Source organism: Anoplopoma fimbria, chromosome 17, assembly GCF_027596085.1.
Source record: "Anoplopoma fimbria isolate UVic2021 breed Golden Eagle Sablefish chromosome 17, Afim_UVic_2022, whole genome shotgun sequence".
In the NCBI taxonomy this organism is placed as follows: domain Eukaryota; kingdom Metazoa; phylum Chordata; class Actinopteri; order Perciformes; family Anoplopomatidae; genus Anoplopoma; species Anoplopoma fimbria.
Window position 1 is genome coordinate 17,460,343 of NC_072465.1, and position 17,198 is coordinate 17,477,540.

General features: G+C 38.8%; 2 protein-coding genes across 4 annotated transcripts; one reads left to right on the top strand and one right to left on the bottom strand.

Annotated features, from left to right (window-relative positions):
• Positions 1-3,046: 3,046 nt before the first annotated feature.
• Positions 3,047-6,590, bottom strand: si:ch73-361p23.3 (tumor necrosis factor receptor superfamily member 4). 2 transcript variants are annotated; one of them, XM_054617548.1, is made up of 6 exons: positions 6,409-6,590; positions 6,201-6,311; positions 5,744-5,951; positions 5,290-5,540; positions 5,106-5,198; positions 3,047-4,656 (listed from the first exon to the last, which is right to left on the bottom strand). In XM_054617548.1, the coding sequence occupies exons 1-6, from the start codon at positions 6,479-6,481 to the stop codon at positions 4,571-4,573; spliced, it is 822 nt and encodes a 273-aa protein (XP_054473523.1). In that variant the 5' UTR covers positions 6,482-6,590; the 3' UTR covers positions 3,047-4,570. The 2 variants fall into 2 exon arrangements, with proteins under 2 accessions (XP_054473523.1, XP_054473522.1); XM_054617547.1 differs by having other exon boundaries at positions 5,284-5,540.
• Positions 6,591-9,971: 3,381 nt separating this feature from the next.
• ddi2 (DNA-damage inducible protein 2) lies at positions 9,972-16,989 on the top strand. Of its 2 annotated transcripts, none has more exons than XM_054617647.1 (11): positions 9,972-10,081; positions 10,213-10,412; positions 11,410-11,539; positions 12,105-12,407; positions 12,513-12,639; positions 12,894-13,021; positions 13,435-13,563; positions 14,110-14,213; positions 14,365-14,557; positions 16,565-16,613; positions 16,939-16,989. In XM_054617647.1, the coding sequence occupies exons 2-10, from the start codon at positions 10,275-10,277 to the stop codon at positions 16,573-16,575; spliced, it is 1,263 nt and encodes a 420-aa protein (XP_054473622.1). In that variant the 5' UTR covers positions 9,972-10,081; positions 10,213-10,274; the 3' UTR covers positions 16,576-16,613; positions 16,939-16,989. The 2 variants fall into 2 exon arrangements, with proteins under 2 accessions (XP_054473622.1, XP_054473623.1); XM_054617648.1 differs by having other exon boundaries at positions 10,241-10,412.
• The last annotated feature ends 209 nt before the right edge of the window (positions 16,990-17,198 follow it).

Sequence of the window (17,198 nt, forward strand, 5' to 3'; positions counted from 1 at the left end):
GTTTGTCAGTTATGAACTAACAAGCAAACATACCAAACATTTTCTGGTTCACCCTTTTAAATATTGGAGATTGGTGGTTTTTTCACTATAATATCATTGTAACTTGATCTTGGTTGATTGCACAAAACACATCATCTGGAGACATTATCTTGAGCTCCTGTTGTGTAAAAAAAACTGTTAATCAAGTAATCATAAAATAATCAACAACGTATCTATAATAAAAAACAATCATTGATTACAGCCCTGCTGTTGTTGTTGATCTTTATCCAGTTGTTGTGGGCTCCACAGTCAATGAATAACTTTATGTGTCCACTCTGACTCACTATGAAAGCGTGCTTTAGTGAGTGATTAATATTGATGCATGACTTGTGGTCCTGTACATTTTTGACGGGAGAGTCTGATGTTTGCTGTGGTCTTCATTTGCATAGATTTTGTGTGTTGTGCTTCATTATGGGTGTGGTCATTGGCGAACCCGTGCCTTAGATTATGGTACAATGTACAATAATTAACAACACAAAGTCATGTGTTTTGGTAAATGTTGTAGTGGCATCCCCCTGCTGAAATCACACCAATCAAAACCTCATCACATGTGAGCTGTACCACCGCTACACTTACCGCTCCCTCTCTCACTCATTCACACTCACTCACAACCACATAGTTGCCGCTCTGAATCCTTTCGTCAGGATGTGAGATAACCATAGACGTATTTAAATGTAGTTCTCAGCAGTGTGAAACGTCACTGTAACCACGAAGGGCGTCTGTAGACAGCTGGAGTTCCCTTCACAATGCACTGCACCCACTCTGTAGGTGTTGTGGTGAGGGTGGGTGGAATACGTGCTGTTAACGCATACTTGTTGTAGCTGAGCGTGATAATATAAAAGTTCACTAAAGGTTATGGTATGGAATATGATTCATGTTGTATTGTCTGAAAGGGGAACTGTTTAGGCTGCTCCACAAATGTGAAGAATACATTGTTTAGAGCATTTCGTTACAAATAGAAATACAAAGACAAACGAACACTCCAAGGAAAAAAAGTTACACACATAACCTTTGGGTTTCTATTTGTGTGATGTTTTCCCTTTGCTGTGACAATGATTTGAGATAATGGCTTTCTGGAAGACAAACTATAAGATAAGATAAGATAAGATAATCCTGTATTAGTCCCGCAGCGGGGAAATTTACAGGATTTACAGCAGCATAGAGGATAGTGCAAACAAGAGACATAGTAAAAAAAACAAGATCAAAAACAAGTATTATAAATAAGCAAATAAGCAATAAAAAACAGTAAAGAATCCACAATAACGGAAATATTATATATACGGAATAACTATTATAACTATTATTGCACAGTGTATTTGTATTGCACAGGTTTTTTTTAATGTCATGTGTCATGTGGTCTACTGGGAGCAGAGCTGGTTGTGCAACCTGACAGCAGCTGAAAGGAAGGACCTGCGGTACCTCTCCTTCACACACCGGGGGTGAAGCAGCCGGTGGCTGAAGGAGCTGCACAGAGCTGCCAGGGTGTCCTGCATGGGGTGGGAGGTGTTGTTCATCAGGGATGATAGCTTAGCCATCATCCTCCTGTCTCCCACCATATCCAGTGGACACCCCAGCACACTGCTGGCCTTCTTGACAAGTTTGTTGAGTCTCTTCCTGTCAGCTGCTGAGATGCTGCTGCTCCAGCAGACCACTCCATAAAAGATGGCTGATGCCACTACAGAGTCGAAAAAGGTCCTCAGGAGTGCTCCCTGCACTCCAAAATACCTCAGTCTCCTCAGCAGATAGAGTCTGCTTATCCTTACAGAATTAATTAACATATCACCTGCAACATGTTTAAAAAAGTAAACTGTAAAAACCTGGTTTAAAAGATATGTATACTCTGTAGGAGTGTGGGAAACAAAAGGGCTGAGAAAGGCTTTTTGTGGACGGAGTAAATAAACGTCGGCTTTATTTCACACTCTGCATTCGCGCTGACAACACAACAAGCGCTCCCCCGTCCCACATCATTAACCTCATCAACCCGCTAACGGTCATGGGTAATGTAGTTGAATAAACCTAACAAGTAAATATAACGTCAACAAGGCTAGCTCGCTGTGAATTCTAACCAATATTGTCCTGCTAGTGAGTGGTCACTACAACACAAGATATGTGTGTTGTCTTTTTTCACTTAGTGGCATCAATTCTTGTTATTCAATGATGTTACGTGTCAGGCAGGGGCGAAGCGTCTGTGTGTGTGCTTTCTCCCCTTCTGCCTCTCTCTCTCTCTCTCTTTCTCTCTCTCTGTATTTTTCTCCCTCTCCAGGTGATTGGTTTCCACCTGTGCAGCCCAATCATGCTGCTCTGGCTTCCACAATCTTCAAGCTGGCCAATCACCAGAGCAGGCCCTAAATAAAAGGAGAAGTTTACCCTCTTCATTTTTTTGTTCTCTGCCTGAGTGAGCTGTGCAGCAAATTGTTTGTTAAGGTTTTTGGTGAGAGGTTGAGGACTATAGGTGACTGTTGGGGTACCCTGTACATTCTTCCATTCACGTAGTTCACTGTTGTATATACACATTAGGTTTATTGGCCGATGCCACCCCTGTATTTGTTTTGGAGAAGATATTTATTAGAAAAGCCAGTAAAGCTGTTTTTGTTGTGTTTTGTTTTCAGAGAGAGAGTTAGCCAGGCCTTCTTTTGTTAAATTCATTTCTATTAGTTTGGCCCGACCATTTCTGTCCCATCCTCTCCCACATTTGTTTGAGAACCTTTGTTTGCACCTGAGTTTTTGAATAAATCCTATTCTTCTTGTTTTTGACTCGTGATCTTTGGTTGTTGTGTTATCGTCACCACCTTTTCTACTAGATGAAAAAGGGGTCATAACGCATGAGTTAAGTTGCAGCTAATTCTATAAAACGTACAGGTTTGGTTTGCGTGGTGTATATTTCTTTGAAACCACCGACTTCCTGGATCAATGACATTTACTGAACGTGCTTACAGAATCTGTTCCAGTGTACAGTGTGTGTATACTCTATGTTACAAATGCAAAGACTCAATTGGGTATAGTTTATTTGTAAAGAAGACCAAACATCTATTCACATTTTCTCAGGACATGGCAGTTTGAAAACAGAACAACAATCAATCGGAGACAATATTTGACAAAAAAATGTGCTTTACAATAAGAGTCAGATAACTAGTGAGTTGTTGTTTAAACAGTAAAAAAAGTTACTAAGTACATGTACGCAAGCACTGTAAACAACGTTGAGGTGGGCCTACTTTGGTTGAGTATTTCTATTTTATAGATTGTAAAATCTAAAAACACATAGAAGGCAATATGAAAACATATTGTACTATTTTTCTGCAGAGTACTTTTACTCATGCTTTCACATTCACATTTTACTGCTAAAACATATTTACTTTTACTTGTGACAGAGTATTTTTACATTTGTGTATTGGTACTTGTACCTGAGTAAATGATCGTGTTACTTTGTTCACCAGTTTTTAACCAAGAAATGTAAGCTTATTCCAACAGAGAGCGCTGTCAAAGCAATCAATGAGCTGTAACCAAGTAGATTTAGTCAGTTAGAGCCAGCCAGTTACACACCTGTGACTTGGAGGCTTGTTTATCTGATTTCTTAGCGGAAATTAGTGAATAGAAATAATGAGGGTATGCTTTCAATACTCCTCTGACTGTACTGCTCCGGGGAAAGTCTCCAGTGAGGTATAAACAACATGAAAGTCTATACGTTTACAACATCAATCTTTCCTACGGCTCAAACGAAAACATGAGAGCAAGTATCTCTCAGTGGGAAAAAGAGGCACATGGGGATCTCCCCCAACCCCACACACCACTGAATGCACAGTTACCGCAAGATCTGCTACCGGTGGAACAGAACTGAATCAACAAAACGAAAATAATAGAGACAAACAGACTGTGGGAAGAAAGTAAAATGTATTTATCAAAGGCTCCAGCCGTTGATAATCATGGGTATTGATTGTTATTACTTTTACTATACTGTTCATACTGTGTATTTCTCAGACTTGTGTCTCCTGCCCCATTAAACCAGATCACAATATATAAAGTCACAAGGCTTGAAAAAGCATTAAAACATATGTATATGTATATATATGAATTTTAGCGAGAGCAACAAGAATTGTTAATATAAAATAGCTGCATGATCTCTGAGGTCATTGTAAAAAATCTAAAATGTTTTATATATATCTAGGAAACACAGAAAGTAAATTTGCATATAATTATCTTACTAAAAGTAAGTATGGCATCCTAAGTAGTAAAAGCTACCTTTTACTATCTAACCTTAACCCGACCAACAGTTAAATGACAAATAGTGCGGTATGATCTCTTTCACATAATTTACAATAATTCTATTACAACAGAACAAACAAAAGTCAAATATTGACAATACTGCTTACACCTGCGACAATACAGACACAGTAACTAATCTTTCTGATGTGACAATCTTCTAATATAAAAGCAACAATACAAGGAAAATATAAGTGGTCATTCTAAAATGATTCCTATGATGATTTTATGATCCAATATTTCATAGTCTTAGTTGACAGATTAATTGGAGACCTCAGTACTCTCCTGGATTCAGTTTGAGAGAGGCCAGACTGCCCTCGCCGCTTTCCTCAACTGGCCTCCGACACAATGAGTCATTTTCTGTAAACAAAAATTAAAGCATAATTGATTTTAAAAAATATACTCTTTATATCCACAATTATATTCCTTGTCTTACTTTGTAAATGGCACAAAGCCTGTGAACCATTAAAAAAGAATAATGTCTTTGACTTTAGCCTGCGCAAGGAATGTTATGGTCAAAGGAATACATTTACAGGAAATATGCTTGTGTGCTTTCTTGCCGAGTTATTATGGCAGCAGCTGGTTAGCTTAGCTTAGCAGAAAGATGCTAAAAAGAAGTCCTTGAGTCCTTGCTGGTTCTCTGGCAACCTCGTGGTAATCAGGAAGTGACAGTACGGAGAAATAGTGTTGCATTTTATCCCCTATAACAATGTGATGTGACATTTTCACAATTTGAATTTTTTTTGTGCTAAGCTAAGCTAACCGCCCTTTAAGTGCTGACTCACTTTACTTTAAATCATGAGACATACTTGGTGCTGCTGGTTGAGGAGAAATGTGCAGCTTGCAGGTCACAGCGGTCAGTACAAGCAGTCCAATAATTCCAAGGATGAGGAAGGCCATACCTGAGCAAGACAAGCAAGTTAAAGGTTACTAAATGATCTGTTTAACCTTATAAGGTTGTGTCATGTAGTAGCAGCAAATGTTTACCTGTACCAATGTGGGTGGGTATGTGTTCTGAAGCAGCCTTGGTGGTGGTGGTGGTGGTGGTGGTCGTATGCATTCTCTGAGTATGGACCCTCTCACGTGGATGTTGGGATGTTAAGAGTGTGATTAGAGAAACCTTTGTGGTTGATGTGCGGGGTGTAGTGAAGTAAGTGTTACTTGTGTCACTACATCCCTGTAACTCTTTATTACAGATGACATCTGAGGTGCTGGTTCCTTTGGTATTCACTCCACATTTACATCTAGAGTGAGGTATAAAGGATACAGCCATAAACAACAGGTAACTAACTACTTTAGACGTGGTTGAGATCATTTTTGCATATATATATATATATATATATATATATATATATATATAATTTTATATTTTTTATATTAATATTACTATTATTCTTAGAATATTTATGTTCAGAGTTTTAAAAAAACATTAATACAGAAGACTTACTCTTTCCATTTTTGACAGGGCGAGGTCATACGTGTGCTGAAATATCCGTCGTCACATTTTACACATTCTCTACCTCCATGTTTCAGCTCAAATCCAATTTCACATTTGCAAGAGGAAGAATCACTTTCCCAGGGAACAAATCCTTCCCGGCACTGACATTTTGTGTTTGTCTCTTTTGTGCAATTCTCTTTAACATCACTTCCCGATTCTACAACAACAACCAAAAGAAATGAGATTGCATGAGATCACATGAGACTTAAAAAGAAGCTTTCTTCTTCAGCACAATATGAACCCCATTTTTTACGGACCAGTTTTATGCAAAGTTTTGGCTTTATTAACAGATTAATTATGCTGTAGCTAGAGTATGTGAAATATCATGTAGGTTATCAGTTATTGCTCACAGTATTGTGTTAGGTTTTTTGTCTAAAATCCATCATTCCAAAGCTTTAACACTTACCGCCATCACACTTTGTACACACTTTGCAGGTTTGGGAATCATTCTCTTCAGGCTGGAAAGCGTCATTTGGGCAGACATCACAACCATTTGCCTTAGGATTTAACCTTTGCCCTTGGATTATTAATAAAGCACACAAGGAATAAACCGAAGTTTTAAAGCTATTATCCAGAATGAAGAGGGAAATTAGTACAAGAAAGTAATATTTTACCTTTTGGGCAAGTCCTCAAAGCATCCAAATCATAAAAACTTAAAGTTACTATAAGCAGTTTGAAAAGAAACATGTTTAATATTTCGGTGTCGACAAGTGCCACTGAGTGTTTCCTGTGTGATACACCACAGAGAGTGAAACGAAGGTGGAGCGAGCACCTTTTAAATACGTCAACGTGACATGAATCACATCAACCACAACAACTGGAAACATTTCAGGCTTATACATTACATTACATTACAGTCATTTAGCAGACGCTTATACTAATAAGCCCAAAATTATAATGTATTATAATGTTGTGCTTTTAATACTTTGCAATGATAATTAAAGAAAAGAGAAATAAGGATATTAATAACTTTCAGTTTGCAAGTAAGCACTCATGCTTTATTTTGTCTATGTGTTATCTATTTTAGGAATTTAAGAAAGCAGAAAATTGGTTTTTTTATACAAACCTTTTAATCATGCAGCATAGTTATTTAGTTAGTTTTTTTCTTTGTCATACTACTGTTTCCCAGATCAAGAAGGGACACTTAACATGTGATTTGCAATGCCTATAAAAAGTATTCACCCCCTTGGAGGTTTTTCCCTTTTGTTGCTTTTATACATGAAATCATGGTCAATATAATTTTGCTTTTTTGACAAGAATTTGAGTCTCCCACATGCCTTTGGGCAAATTCCAGGCGCAATTTCATATGTGCTTTCTTCAACAGTGGCCTTTTCTTTGCCACTCTCCCATACAGCTTCGACTGGTGAAGAACCCGGGGTACAGCTGTATGTACAGTCTCTCCCATCTGAGCCACTGAAGCTTTTAACTCCTTCAGAGTGGTCGTAGGTGTCCTCCCTCACCAGTCTTCTTCTTGTCTGGTCACTCAGTTTGTGAGGACGGCCAGCTCTAGGCAGATTTAAACAAGTGCCATACTCCTTCCATTTCTTAATGATGAATTTAACTGAACTCTGTTGGATGTCCAGTGAGTTGGAAATCTTTTTGTAGCCATCTTCTGACTTATACTTTTCAATGATCTTTTCTCTGAGTTGCTTGGAGTGTTCTTTTGTCTTCATGTTGCAATTGTAGCAGGAATACTGATGAACCAGAGACTGGACCTCCCAGACACAGGGGTTTTTATACTACAATCACTTGACACACATCAACTGCACTCAGGTGATCTCCTTTTCAGTGATTGTGACACTGCTGGCATCAACTAGCTGGACCTCTGTTGAATTAGGTCAGTCACTTTAAAGGGGGTGAATATTTATGCACTTATTTTACACTATTTATTTTTAATTAACTTTGACATGAAAGAAGCTTTTTTTTCAAATTCTTGTCAAAAAAGCCAAACTATATTGACCATGATTTCATGTATAAAAGCAACAAAAGGGGAAAACATCCAAGGGATGTTTACAAAGTAAACCTGTCAATGATGACAGATATTGGGGTTTCAAAGATACTGTATTATTATTCTACTTCCATAATGAAGGAGGATAAATACTTCCTTATCACATACACCTGTTATAACCTACAATGATGAATTACACAATAATTATATTGTTCAAACAGCCTTTACATCTGATATGAAATAAATAATCACATGTTTGTTTTATAAGATGCACTTTGTGTTGTCATTTATAATAAAAACAGAGCAAATTTGACACGTTTTAATAACCTTTATCTTGGCCTTTTTTTCCATTCAGGATTAGTAGAAAAAATGGTAAGAACTATGTGGTTTATCTATCGGAAACTATGCAGCTTTTCTGCCAGTAAGAACATGCCAGTAAGAACATGTCATAGTACCTTTGCATATGGCCCAAAAGAGCAGATGGAAAAAAAACCACATATCATTCTCATATCATTCACAGATCATTCTGCAAGATACAACCACACAAATGCTTGCTCTCTTCTTGAAAACAGATGTTGCGGATACACCTCTGCTAGTTTTAGCTGGTTCTCGCTCAGTGAAATTACAAAAAACTATTTAGTTAGGATATCCAAAATGTACATAACATCCCTGAAATAGAGTTCCTCTGATGGCGAAAGTGAATTTAATTTGCCAAGATTTGTACAATGTTTGTCTCTTTCTGACATCAAAGAAGGTTTTAATCAGGCCACTTCTTCTCTGGTTTCTAACTGTAGGTGAGTAAGTGTCACAAGAAATAGTACAGAATCTCCCTAAAAGAAATGTTGCTCCTGAGACAGCGTCAAAACCAACAAACTCCAAGACCGGCTTAATAGCATGTCAGGGAAGTAAAACTTTCAATATTGTTCTTGTAGTGTCATAACTTAGCAAGTTTCCTGGCTTCCCGCTCGTACAGTTTGGACAACCCAGCTACAAATACTTAAGTTAAGAATGTGACATGCCTCGTACTGTATCAGTGATCATGTATCATGACACTCTTTGGATTTGAACTGGGGCAACTTTTACGCACAGTTTTCTCCTCATTTCCCCAGTTCAACAGGTAGACAGTCAAATCGAGTTTCCACTGTCATCCTCATTATCGATGCACAGAAAACTATCTCTGTAGATAATGGGACTGCACCCATGTTGAAGTAACACAGAAATGAAAACTAAACATTTGCTGTTTCAGTGTGGTGAATAAAATATAGATACCATGTACAGCTAAAAAAAAGAAAGACAGTAAAAGAGTTTTAGTTCAGGTTTGGTTTTCTATGTGTAGTTATTGTGCGAAAAACAGAAATGATTTGAGAGTAAACTATCTACACCTTAATCAAAAAATATTTTATTGCAAGCGAAAGGATTTTGTGATTGAAAATGGACTAATGTGAACCCAAACGTTTTGTTTGTGAATCCAAAAGTTTGTTTGCTGTTGAGCCTAATCTCCTGGGCAGGACCTTTTTACACTCTGTTTTTGATTGCAAATAACCCCATATTGGAAACAGGCAAGCAAAACACCTATAGGTGTATATAGAATATGAAAATATATTGAAAAGAAAAAAGAGAAACAAACTATCTATTTGGAGCTTACAGTGTGAAGACCTTCCTTTTGCCCTGCAGTTGAGCGAACAAAGTGCCATAGTGACTTCAGACCTCTGAATGCAATATCATTTATTTGCTTTAAGGCTCCTCAAAATTGTGACCATTGACTGATTAAAGTCTGTATGCATATAGGTTATATATAATATATACAGTACCAGTCAAAAGTTTGGTCACACCTTCTCATTCAATGGTATTTTTTTTTTCTACATTGTAGATTAATATTGAAGACATCCAAACTATGAAGGAACACATATGGAATTATGTGGTAAACAAACAAATGCTCAACAAACCAGAATGTTTTATATTTTAGATTCTTCAAACTTTTGACTGGTACTGTATATATATATATAGTACCAGTCAAAAGTTTGAAGATTATATATATATATACAGTACCAGTCAAAAGTTTGAAGATATATATATATATATATATATGAAATTGCGGAATTTCTAATAATAATTCCAAATGACACTAAACCTAGTGTTGAATGTGTGTAATTTCCAAGGATCCGTTAGGTGGTGGTAATAGCACTCTGGTTTGCAGTGTTTTTGAGATTAGAAGAAGAAACTACTCACGACGTTTTGCGACATGCCGTAAAATGAGCTGGTTGAAATGCGGCACAACTGAGCAATACTTATGTTGTTTAGTTGTTAAAAGAGAAACTGACACGCCAGGCGTTTAACCAGTAAGTGCAAAGCAGTCACTGTCTTTCGGTGTACCATCACTTTCCCTTTTGATGCGTTATGTATTGAAACACGTATTGAAACTGTGAAAATATAAATAAATGTGTTTTTTCTCTCCCCCCTGTGAAACAAGGAGCTACACTAACCGCAGTCTGTTGCAGCGGGTTTGTCTAGTGATCCTGACCCAAAAAAGCGATGCTGGTCACCGTTTTCTGCGCGCCGAGGGATCGCCCAGAAACCACCTTCGCCCTCGATGTGTCCCCGGAGCTGGAGCTGAGAGACTTTATAGCACTTTGTGAACTGGAATCAGGAATCCCAGCTGGGGAAATCCAGGTACGACCCGGGCTAGCCGTAGCCAGAGAGCTAACGTGGCTAACAGCTAGCTAGCTGACTTGCTAGCATGAATCGGACTTTTGCTTGGACGGGGTTCTTGCGAAACTTCTGTTTATCAGCCGGCAGATGAGTGTGCTGACCCGTGTCCCCAGTGACGTCATTGTTACGTTAACGGTGTTCTAGAGTTAACTCAGGATTTGTGAATGAAGTTATCTTGACATGAAATGATGACGTATTGCCTCCAACAGAGTCCACAGGGTTGAACATTGATGGGTGATGGGTGGTGGTGGTGGGGGGGTGTGTGAGTAAAATCATTTTAACATTAATAATGTTGGAGTTTTTAAGTTTTATTTGGGGAAATGGAGCCATCAGATGTAACGTTATTAAGCTTTAGAGCAGGGATTTATTTTGGATTGAGGCCAAATAACATGTAGGATATATGATTGGTCAGGTCAGTCCCCAGAAAATGAATCGATAACATATTGATAATTTGGTTAATTGTTTGAGTCAATTTTCAAGCAAAATCCCAAACGTCATCTAATTTCACTTTCTAATTTATGTGGATGTACAGACTGTACAATGCATGCCATTATTAGGCTTCAAAGATGCCTCGTATCCTTAAAACAACTTGGTCTGTTGTGAAATATGTTCGTGGGCAAGCGGGAAAAAGAAAGTGAGGTGGATGACTTCATCTGAAACAAGTTTTTTGTCATGCAGTCTATTGCATTGGCTAGCCATTGAAACTATAGCACTAACATAAATAGTGCTGTCTGATTTACTTACTGAAAAGTAGATTTTGCAAAAACAAGTGCGACCATATGTCTACAGCATTTTGTAACAACTGTACAATTTGATCTAATGAAATATCTTATCTGTGTTAAGTATGCTTAATTTATTCAGTTGTGGATACTTTAATCTAATATCCACATCAAATACAACAGAAGCAAATCATCTGTATGATGATGTTAACATTAGTTCTGTATTTTTCCATAAACAGATCACATATGTAGAACAGCCCCTCAAAGACCCTACTCGTGCCTTGGGGACCTATGGAGTAAAGGATGGAGATGTGGTGGTTCTCAGGCAAGCTGACAGGAGGCCACCACCAACTCAACCAGCCTTTCCAGGTAACACACAAGTTTGTTGGAATTATTTTGAAAGCTATAAATTTACATCTGTTCCAAAGATCAAATTAAGGTTCCAATTACTTAATATGAAGGTGGTTTTGATGTTTTACACAAGAAGACAGATGATGGGTGGGAACTTGACTTTGAGACAGATTTGAATTGAGATTCAGAAATAGGCAAGACAAAAACAAAAATGCTGTTATTCTTGATGTTGTTTTACATCCAAATACATTTATATTACATATACATTTTCATTGGACTGGTTTCAGCTCAGTTAGAACAATATTTGCATGCGCCACTTAAAGCTTCTTTAAGCTTCTTCATCCAAATACATTTATTCAACGTGTATTACTGCCACTTGTTCTAGTCAGCGACCGGCAGACCAGCATCATAAGAATGAGGACAGTAAGTGCAGGTCAGAGAAAGGGGTTCATTTTAAAAAGCAGAGTCCTTCATCTAGGAACACAAGGCAACGCTATATAAAAGATTAATGCATTATCTTTTTGGTGAGTTGTTCTACATGCAAAATGCTAATCCCGCACCATTTCTCCTTTGTGCTCCTCAGGTCTGCCCCATATTGACTTTCGTTCCATCACAATCCCCGGCACCTCTTCTTCAACTAGTCAACGTGGTGCCATAAGGCCGCAACAGCAACAGACTCCCCAGCCGCAGCCACAGCCGCAGCCCCAACAGCAGCCACCGCATGCTGCACAACCTTCAACGCCAACGGCCTTTCGTGGCTCCTCTCCTCAGGGGCTGGATGACCCTGCCTTACTCCAGCAGATGCTGTTATCCAATCCGCATGAACTTTCACTCCTCAAAGAGCGAAACCCGCCACTTGCTGAGGCCCTGCTGAGCGGAGACTTAGGTAAACAAAAAAGAGCTGGTGATGTTTCATGCCACCGTTTCTGTTTCTGTTCTTTTACTGAAGATGTGAATTAGTCAAGTTATTGTAACTGTCAATTATTCTCAGAGCGTTTCACCAAAGTGCTGCTGGAGCAACAGCAGGATCGAGCCAAGAGAGAGCAAGAGAGGATCAGACTTCTGACTGCTGATCCTTTTGATTTGGATGCCCAAGCAAAGATTGAGGAGGACATCAGGTATGGTGCATACTAGTGAATATTGATACACAACAACTTTGTCTTCAGCATGGTACAGCCCCGTTTTACTTCCTTAACCAGACATTGATATGTAATCATTTGTAATATAATTGTCATTTAAGATTTTCATGAATTTAACTGTTCTATTTGCAGCAAACATAAGATAAAGCAGCTTACTCACGGCAGTGAGGCAGCATATTATCATTCTTTTTTAAATTTCAAGTGTCTTATCCATCCATTTGTGCACATTCCAGGCAGCACAATGTGGAAGAAAACATGACCATTGCAATGGAGGAGGCCCCAGAAAGCTTTGGGCAGGTGGTTATGCTCTACATTAACTGCAAAGTCAATGGGCACCCTGTGAAAGCTTTTGTTGACTCAGGTAATGACCATCATATCCTGATCCCATTTGTAGTAGTTACAATTTTCTGACCATGAACAAGAAAGATACTTTAATGTTGGTGTGCTATGATATGGTGTAATTTAAGTTTGTGGCCTAACGAATATATTTGTTTAATTGCATCAGTATCTACATTTACTGTACTCAAATAATAGAGGTCTGTAAATGATAATCTATTCCGGCCGCTTGTATCAGTGATCTCATTCTCCTTGTGATATTTACAAGACCAGTATGACTCAGCCATCTGATCGGAACATAAATATGATACACTAATTGATACACTATTTGTACTATCTGAATTCACACAGTATTGTATTCCCATCTACATTGCACAGGTTGTTTTTTTTTGGTTATAAATAAACATTTTGTAGAGCCCTAACGTTCCTTGTTTTTAGGAGCCCAGATGACCATCATGAGCCAAGCATGTGCTGAGCGCTGTAACATCATGCGGCTGGTGGACCGTCGTTGGGCTGGAATTGCCAAGGGAGTGGGCACCCAGAAGATCATTGGCAGAGTTCATTTGGGTGAGTGTTGGGTTCTCTTGAAGTATTTTCTTTGAGCATAAAGGTATGATATTTCAGTTCTTGCTGTGTTTTTCCCTACTTGCCAACAGTCAGACAAACTCTGCATGCAGTTTGAAAATGTGTATGGTTAGATAGCCTGACTAAGCACAATTACTGGATGTCTTTAAGTCCACTTAATGGTAACGTTTATCCATAGTTATGGGTTCAAATAAGTACTTCCAGATGGTAATTTAAGTGTTGATTATTTTGTACAGTGTGTGGGTATGAATAGGCTCAGAACGAAACACTGTCAACACAGTTTATCATATACCAAGTGAAGTAAAGTAAGCATTAAGTAAGTATTTAATGTATCTTTTTAAAACTGCACACAGAGATATAAAATGTGCCAGAGATTGTCTGACTCTGGGTAGGCAGAATCATTTTCCAGTGATCTTTTCCTTTTGCCTCAATATTTAAGTCTCTGCATGACATTTCAAGTGTTATTATTTAAAAAAAAATAAATGACTGTAATGTATTTAAATTGTGTGGTTTCTTGCACTCATGTAGCTCAGGTCCAGATAGAGGGGGACTTCCTTCCTTGTTCTTTCTCCATCTTGGAGGACCAGCCAATGGACATGCTGCTTGGCCTGGATATGCTGAAGAGACATCAGGTGTGAGCCCCATTTTAGCTGATCATAGTGTGCAGTACAGTATTGTAATTAATTCCATATTAAGGGTTTCCATTTTCTGTTCTCTGTATAGTGAATGTACAAGAAAGTTGAAGAATATCTGTGAGCATAATTTGTCGTGAATTTCTTGTAGTGTTCGATCGACCTGAAGAAGAACACTCTTCTAATAAGCACCACAGGCACCGAGACTCTCTTCCTGCCTGAGTCAGAGCTGCCAGAGTGTGCCCGACTGGCCTACGGAGCAGAGGGGCGGGAAGACGCCCGTACAGATGAGCTAGCAGACAGAGAACTGGCAGAGGCACTTCAGAGGTCAATACAGGAAAGCGGTAAGAAAGCGTCACTCATCTCTGCACTTTCGGCTGTTTTTCATTGGACTGGTTTCAGCTCAGTTAGAACAACATTTGCATGCGCCACTTAAAGCTTTTTACTCTCAACCCCATTTATGCAGTCATCTGAAATTTCAGTCACATGATCACTTCATGTCATCACCTCAGCAAATTATATATGCTCTAGAATACAATGAGTTCAGGAAATTCAGAGATGTCTGTCAGTAAAATATAAGCAAGCTTCTTAGGCTTAAAGGGAAACGCATGATTTGGTTTGTTTTTGGCTTGTTTTATGTTTGTAGAGTGGGTGTGGGTTATGCGAAAGGCCCTTATTATTATTATTATTATTATTATGATTTGAAACAATTTGTATGTGGTGGTTAGTTAACCTCCACTTCATTAGCAACCTTTATCTCTATATGATCCATTAGCAGACATATCACTGAACAGTCTTCTGTATGCCTTCGCCTTGTTTTTAGCTGCTCTTTGTGGATGTGATGTTGTCGTCATTTACTGTGTTTTTAAATGCCTATGTCAAGAGGAACTTTGGAGAAAACACTGAAGCAGCAATAGTGCTGATGGCTCCATTATAAGCTATCAGTGCTAATCAATAGTACTGAGGCTGAGTGTGTCTTATGCAGTAAGTTCAGCATAGACTGTTACACTTTGTCAGATTTTTCGTGAGCCAACGGTGCAGATTGATCTGAGTGTGAGAACATGAAGCTACTGTCAAAGACAAAGTGAAACGGACATCTAGTGCCAGTAGAAATGGAGGTGGTGTTTTGTGTGAGCAGGACTTCTGTATACAGTAAGCTATAAGCAGCACTACAGAATTCCATTTCATTTTTTTAAAGGAAAGAAAATCACCTTTTCTCATATAATGATTTCTGTATGAGGTTGAACCATAACTAAAAATGATTGCACAATGTGAGAAAGCTTTCTAATGATTATGACTAGATGGCGGTCACATAATTAAGAGTTTTCTCATTAAGACTTGGGTGTAGTTATTAGTCAAACTGCTTGCTCCGACACAAATACTAGCAGCGCAAAATGCTAATGATGGTTGACTGTAACTCACTGTGTTTGGGCAATATGACAAAATATACCATGTGTTGACCGGGCAGTCATTGAGTGTATGCCTTTGTAGCTATAGTTTATATCCCACCATATCTCTTGAGTGCACAAGTCAATTTTGGCCAATGTTTTAGATATTTTTAGCATCCATGTGAAGTTTCGTGGTCTATCGGGTATTTATTTTACTGGATTAACACATAACAGACATTCTTGATCAGTTACTTTTTCAGTAACATTTTAAACACACACTGTCAGGGTATATAACAATATGGGGATATAAAGTTACATATTCTGCGACAGAGCAGTTTCTCTCCAACTTGGGTATAAAAGCATCTCTCCGAGGTTGACTGTACCCAGAAAGTGGGGTCTTTGTTGTAACTTTTGAGACTGTCAAAACATACTCATGCAAGTGTTTCCCTTTAATGCTTTTCGAGGCTTACATTAACACTTGTGCTATTGCCATTGATACATTTAGTCTTTCTTATTGTTTCCACTGGCCAGTCATGCCGGTAATGGCTGCACATAGCAAATGGAATTCAAACAAAAAGCAGCAATAAAGTAGCAATTCATTTGCAGTGACTTTTTGCCATATTTGGGGAATGAGGCAGTCCTCCACTGGAGAAGAGGCATCAATCAGTTGTTTGTTTATTTATTCAATTTTGGTCTTGGTTTGACTTTCATGGTTAAAGGACTCGATCAAATGTCCTTCTGACGTGACCGCAATTGAGTTTCCTGAGGTTCAGTGACAGGTTATGTGATTACTCTATGACCTCTCTGTTAGGATACAGGCTCATGTTGTTTTGGGATGACACTTTTCACATCTGTGTGTGAAAAGGCTTATAGGTTGGTGCATGCTCTGTGTGTGTGACCGCTAACTTTCTCCGTCCCTTTGCATGATGTGTGGTGTGTGTGTGCGCCCTAACCCCTGAGCAGGACAGCACTGATGCATTTGGAGACAGCTGGAGAGAGACCTACCAACCAGGTACTGCAAAATCACAAGTCCATTGCGAGTGCTAAGTCCATTGCTATTTATGTCTTTTTATTTTGCTGTTGTTTTGCTGCTGGATTGTTTAATTGATGTTGTACTTTTGTTTCTAAGCATTCATGTATTTATTCTGAATACATATAACTGTTAAACATAGGAAAAAGTAGAACAAGTCATAAACTATGTAAATGCACACACCAGGTATTCATGAGTTCTACAAGAGTTTCCAACATTTGTGTTATGGGTTGTTTCCTTAAATGCATATTATGCAAAGTAATGCGTCACACTGTTTCACTCCCAGTTATATTTTCTCTTACAATAGACACTGCAGATGGACAAACTACCTCACCGCAGCCCCCACCATTTACATTACCCAGAACCTTAGACCAAATGTCCTCATCCACCTCCCCTCCCCAAAGCCCTTCCTCTGGCCAGCCCCAAACCCTGGATCTCTCTCAGTTTGACCCGGCCGCCACGGAGCAGGCCTCATCACCGGGGCTGAGCCATGACCAACCCGGCCTCCAGGAGCTTCCTCAGCCTTCTCTCTCAGCAGAGGATGCTGGTTTCGCACCTCATCAGGTT

Bases quoted from the DNA above. Each gene is read 5' to 3' on its own strand.
- si:ch73-361p23.3 (XM_054617547.1), bottom strand. From the start codon at position 6,481: ATGTTTCTTTTCAAACTGCTTATAGTAACTTTAAGTTTTTATGATTTG. The intron at 6,312-6,408 runs GTAAAATATTAC...TAATAATCCAAG, and splicing joins TTTGAGGACTTGCCCAAAAG to GGCAAAGGTTAAATCCTAAG. The intron at 4,657-5,105 runs GTATGTCTCATG...TTTTGTTTACAG, and splicing joins TCCTCAACCAGCAGCACCAA to AAAATGACTCATTGTGTCGG.
- ddi2 (XM_054617647.1), top strand. From the start codon at position 10,275: ATGCTGGTCACCGTTTTCTGCGCGCCGAGGGATCGCCCAGAAACCACC. The intron at 12,408-12,512 runs GTAAACAAAAAA...AATTATTCTCAG, and splicing joins CCTGCTGAGCGGAGACTTAG to AGCGTTTCACCAAAGTGCTG. The intron at 12,640-12,893 runs GTATGGTGCATA...TGCACATTCCAG, and splicing joins AAGATTGAGGAGGACATCAG to GCAGCACAATGTGGAAGAAA.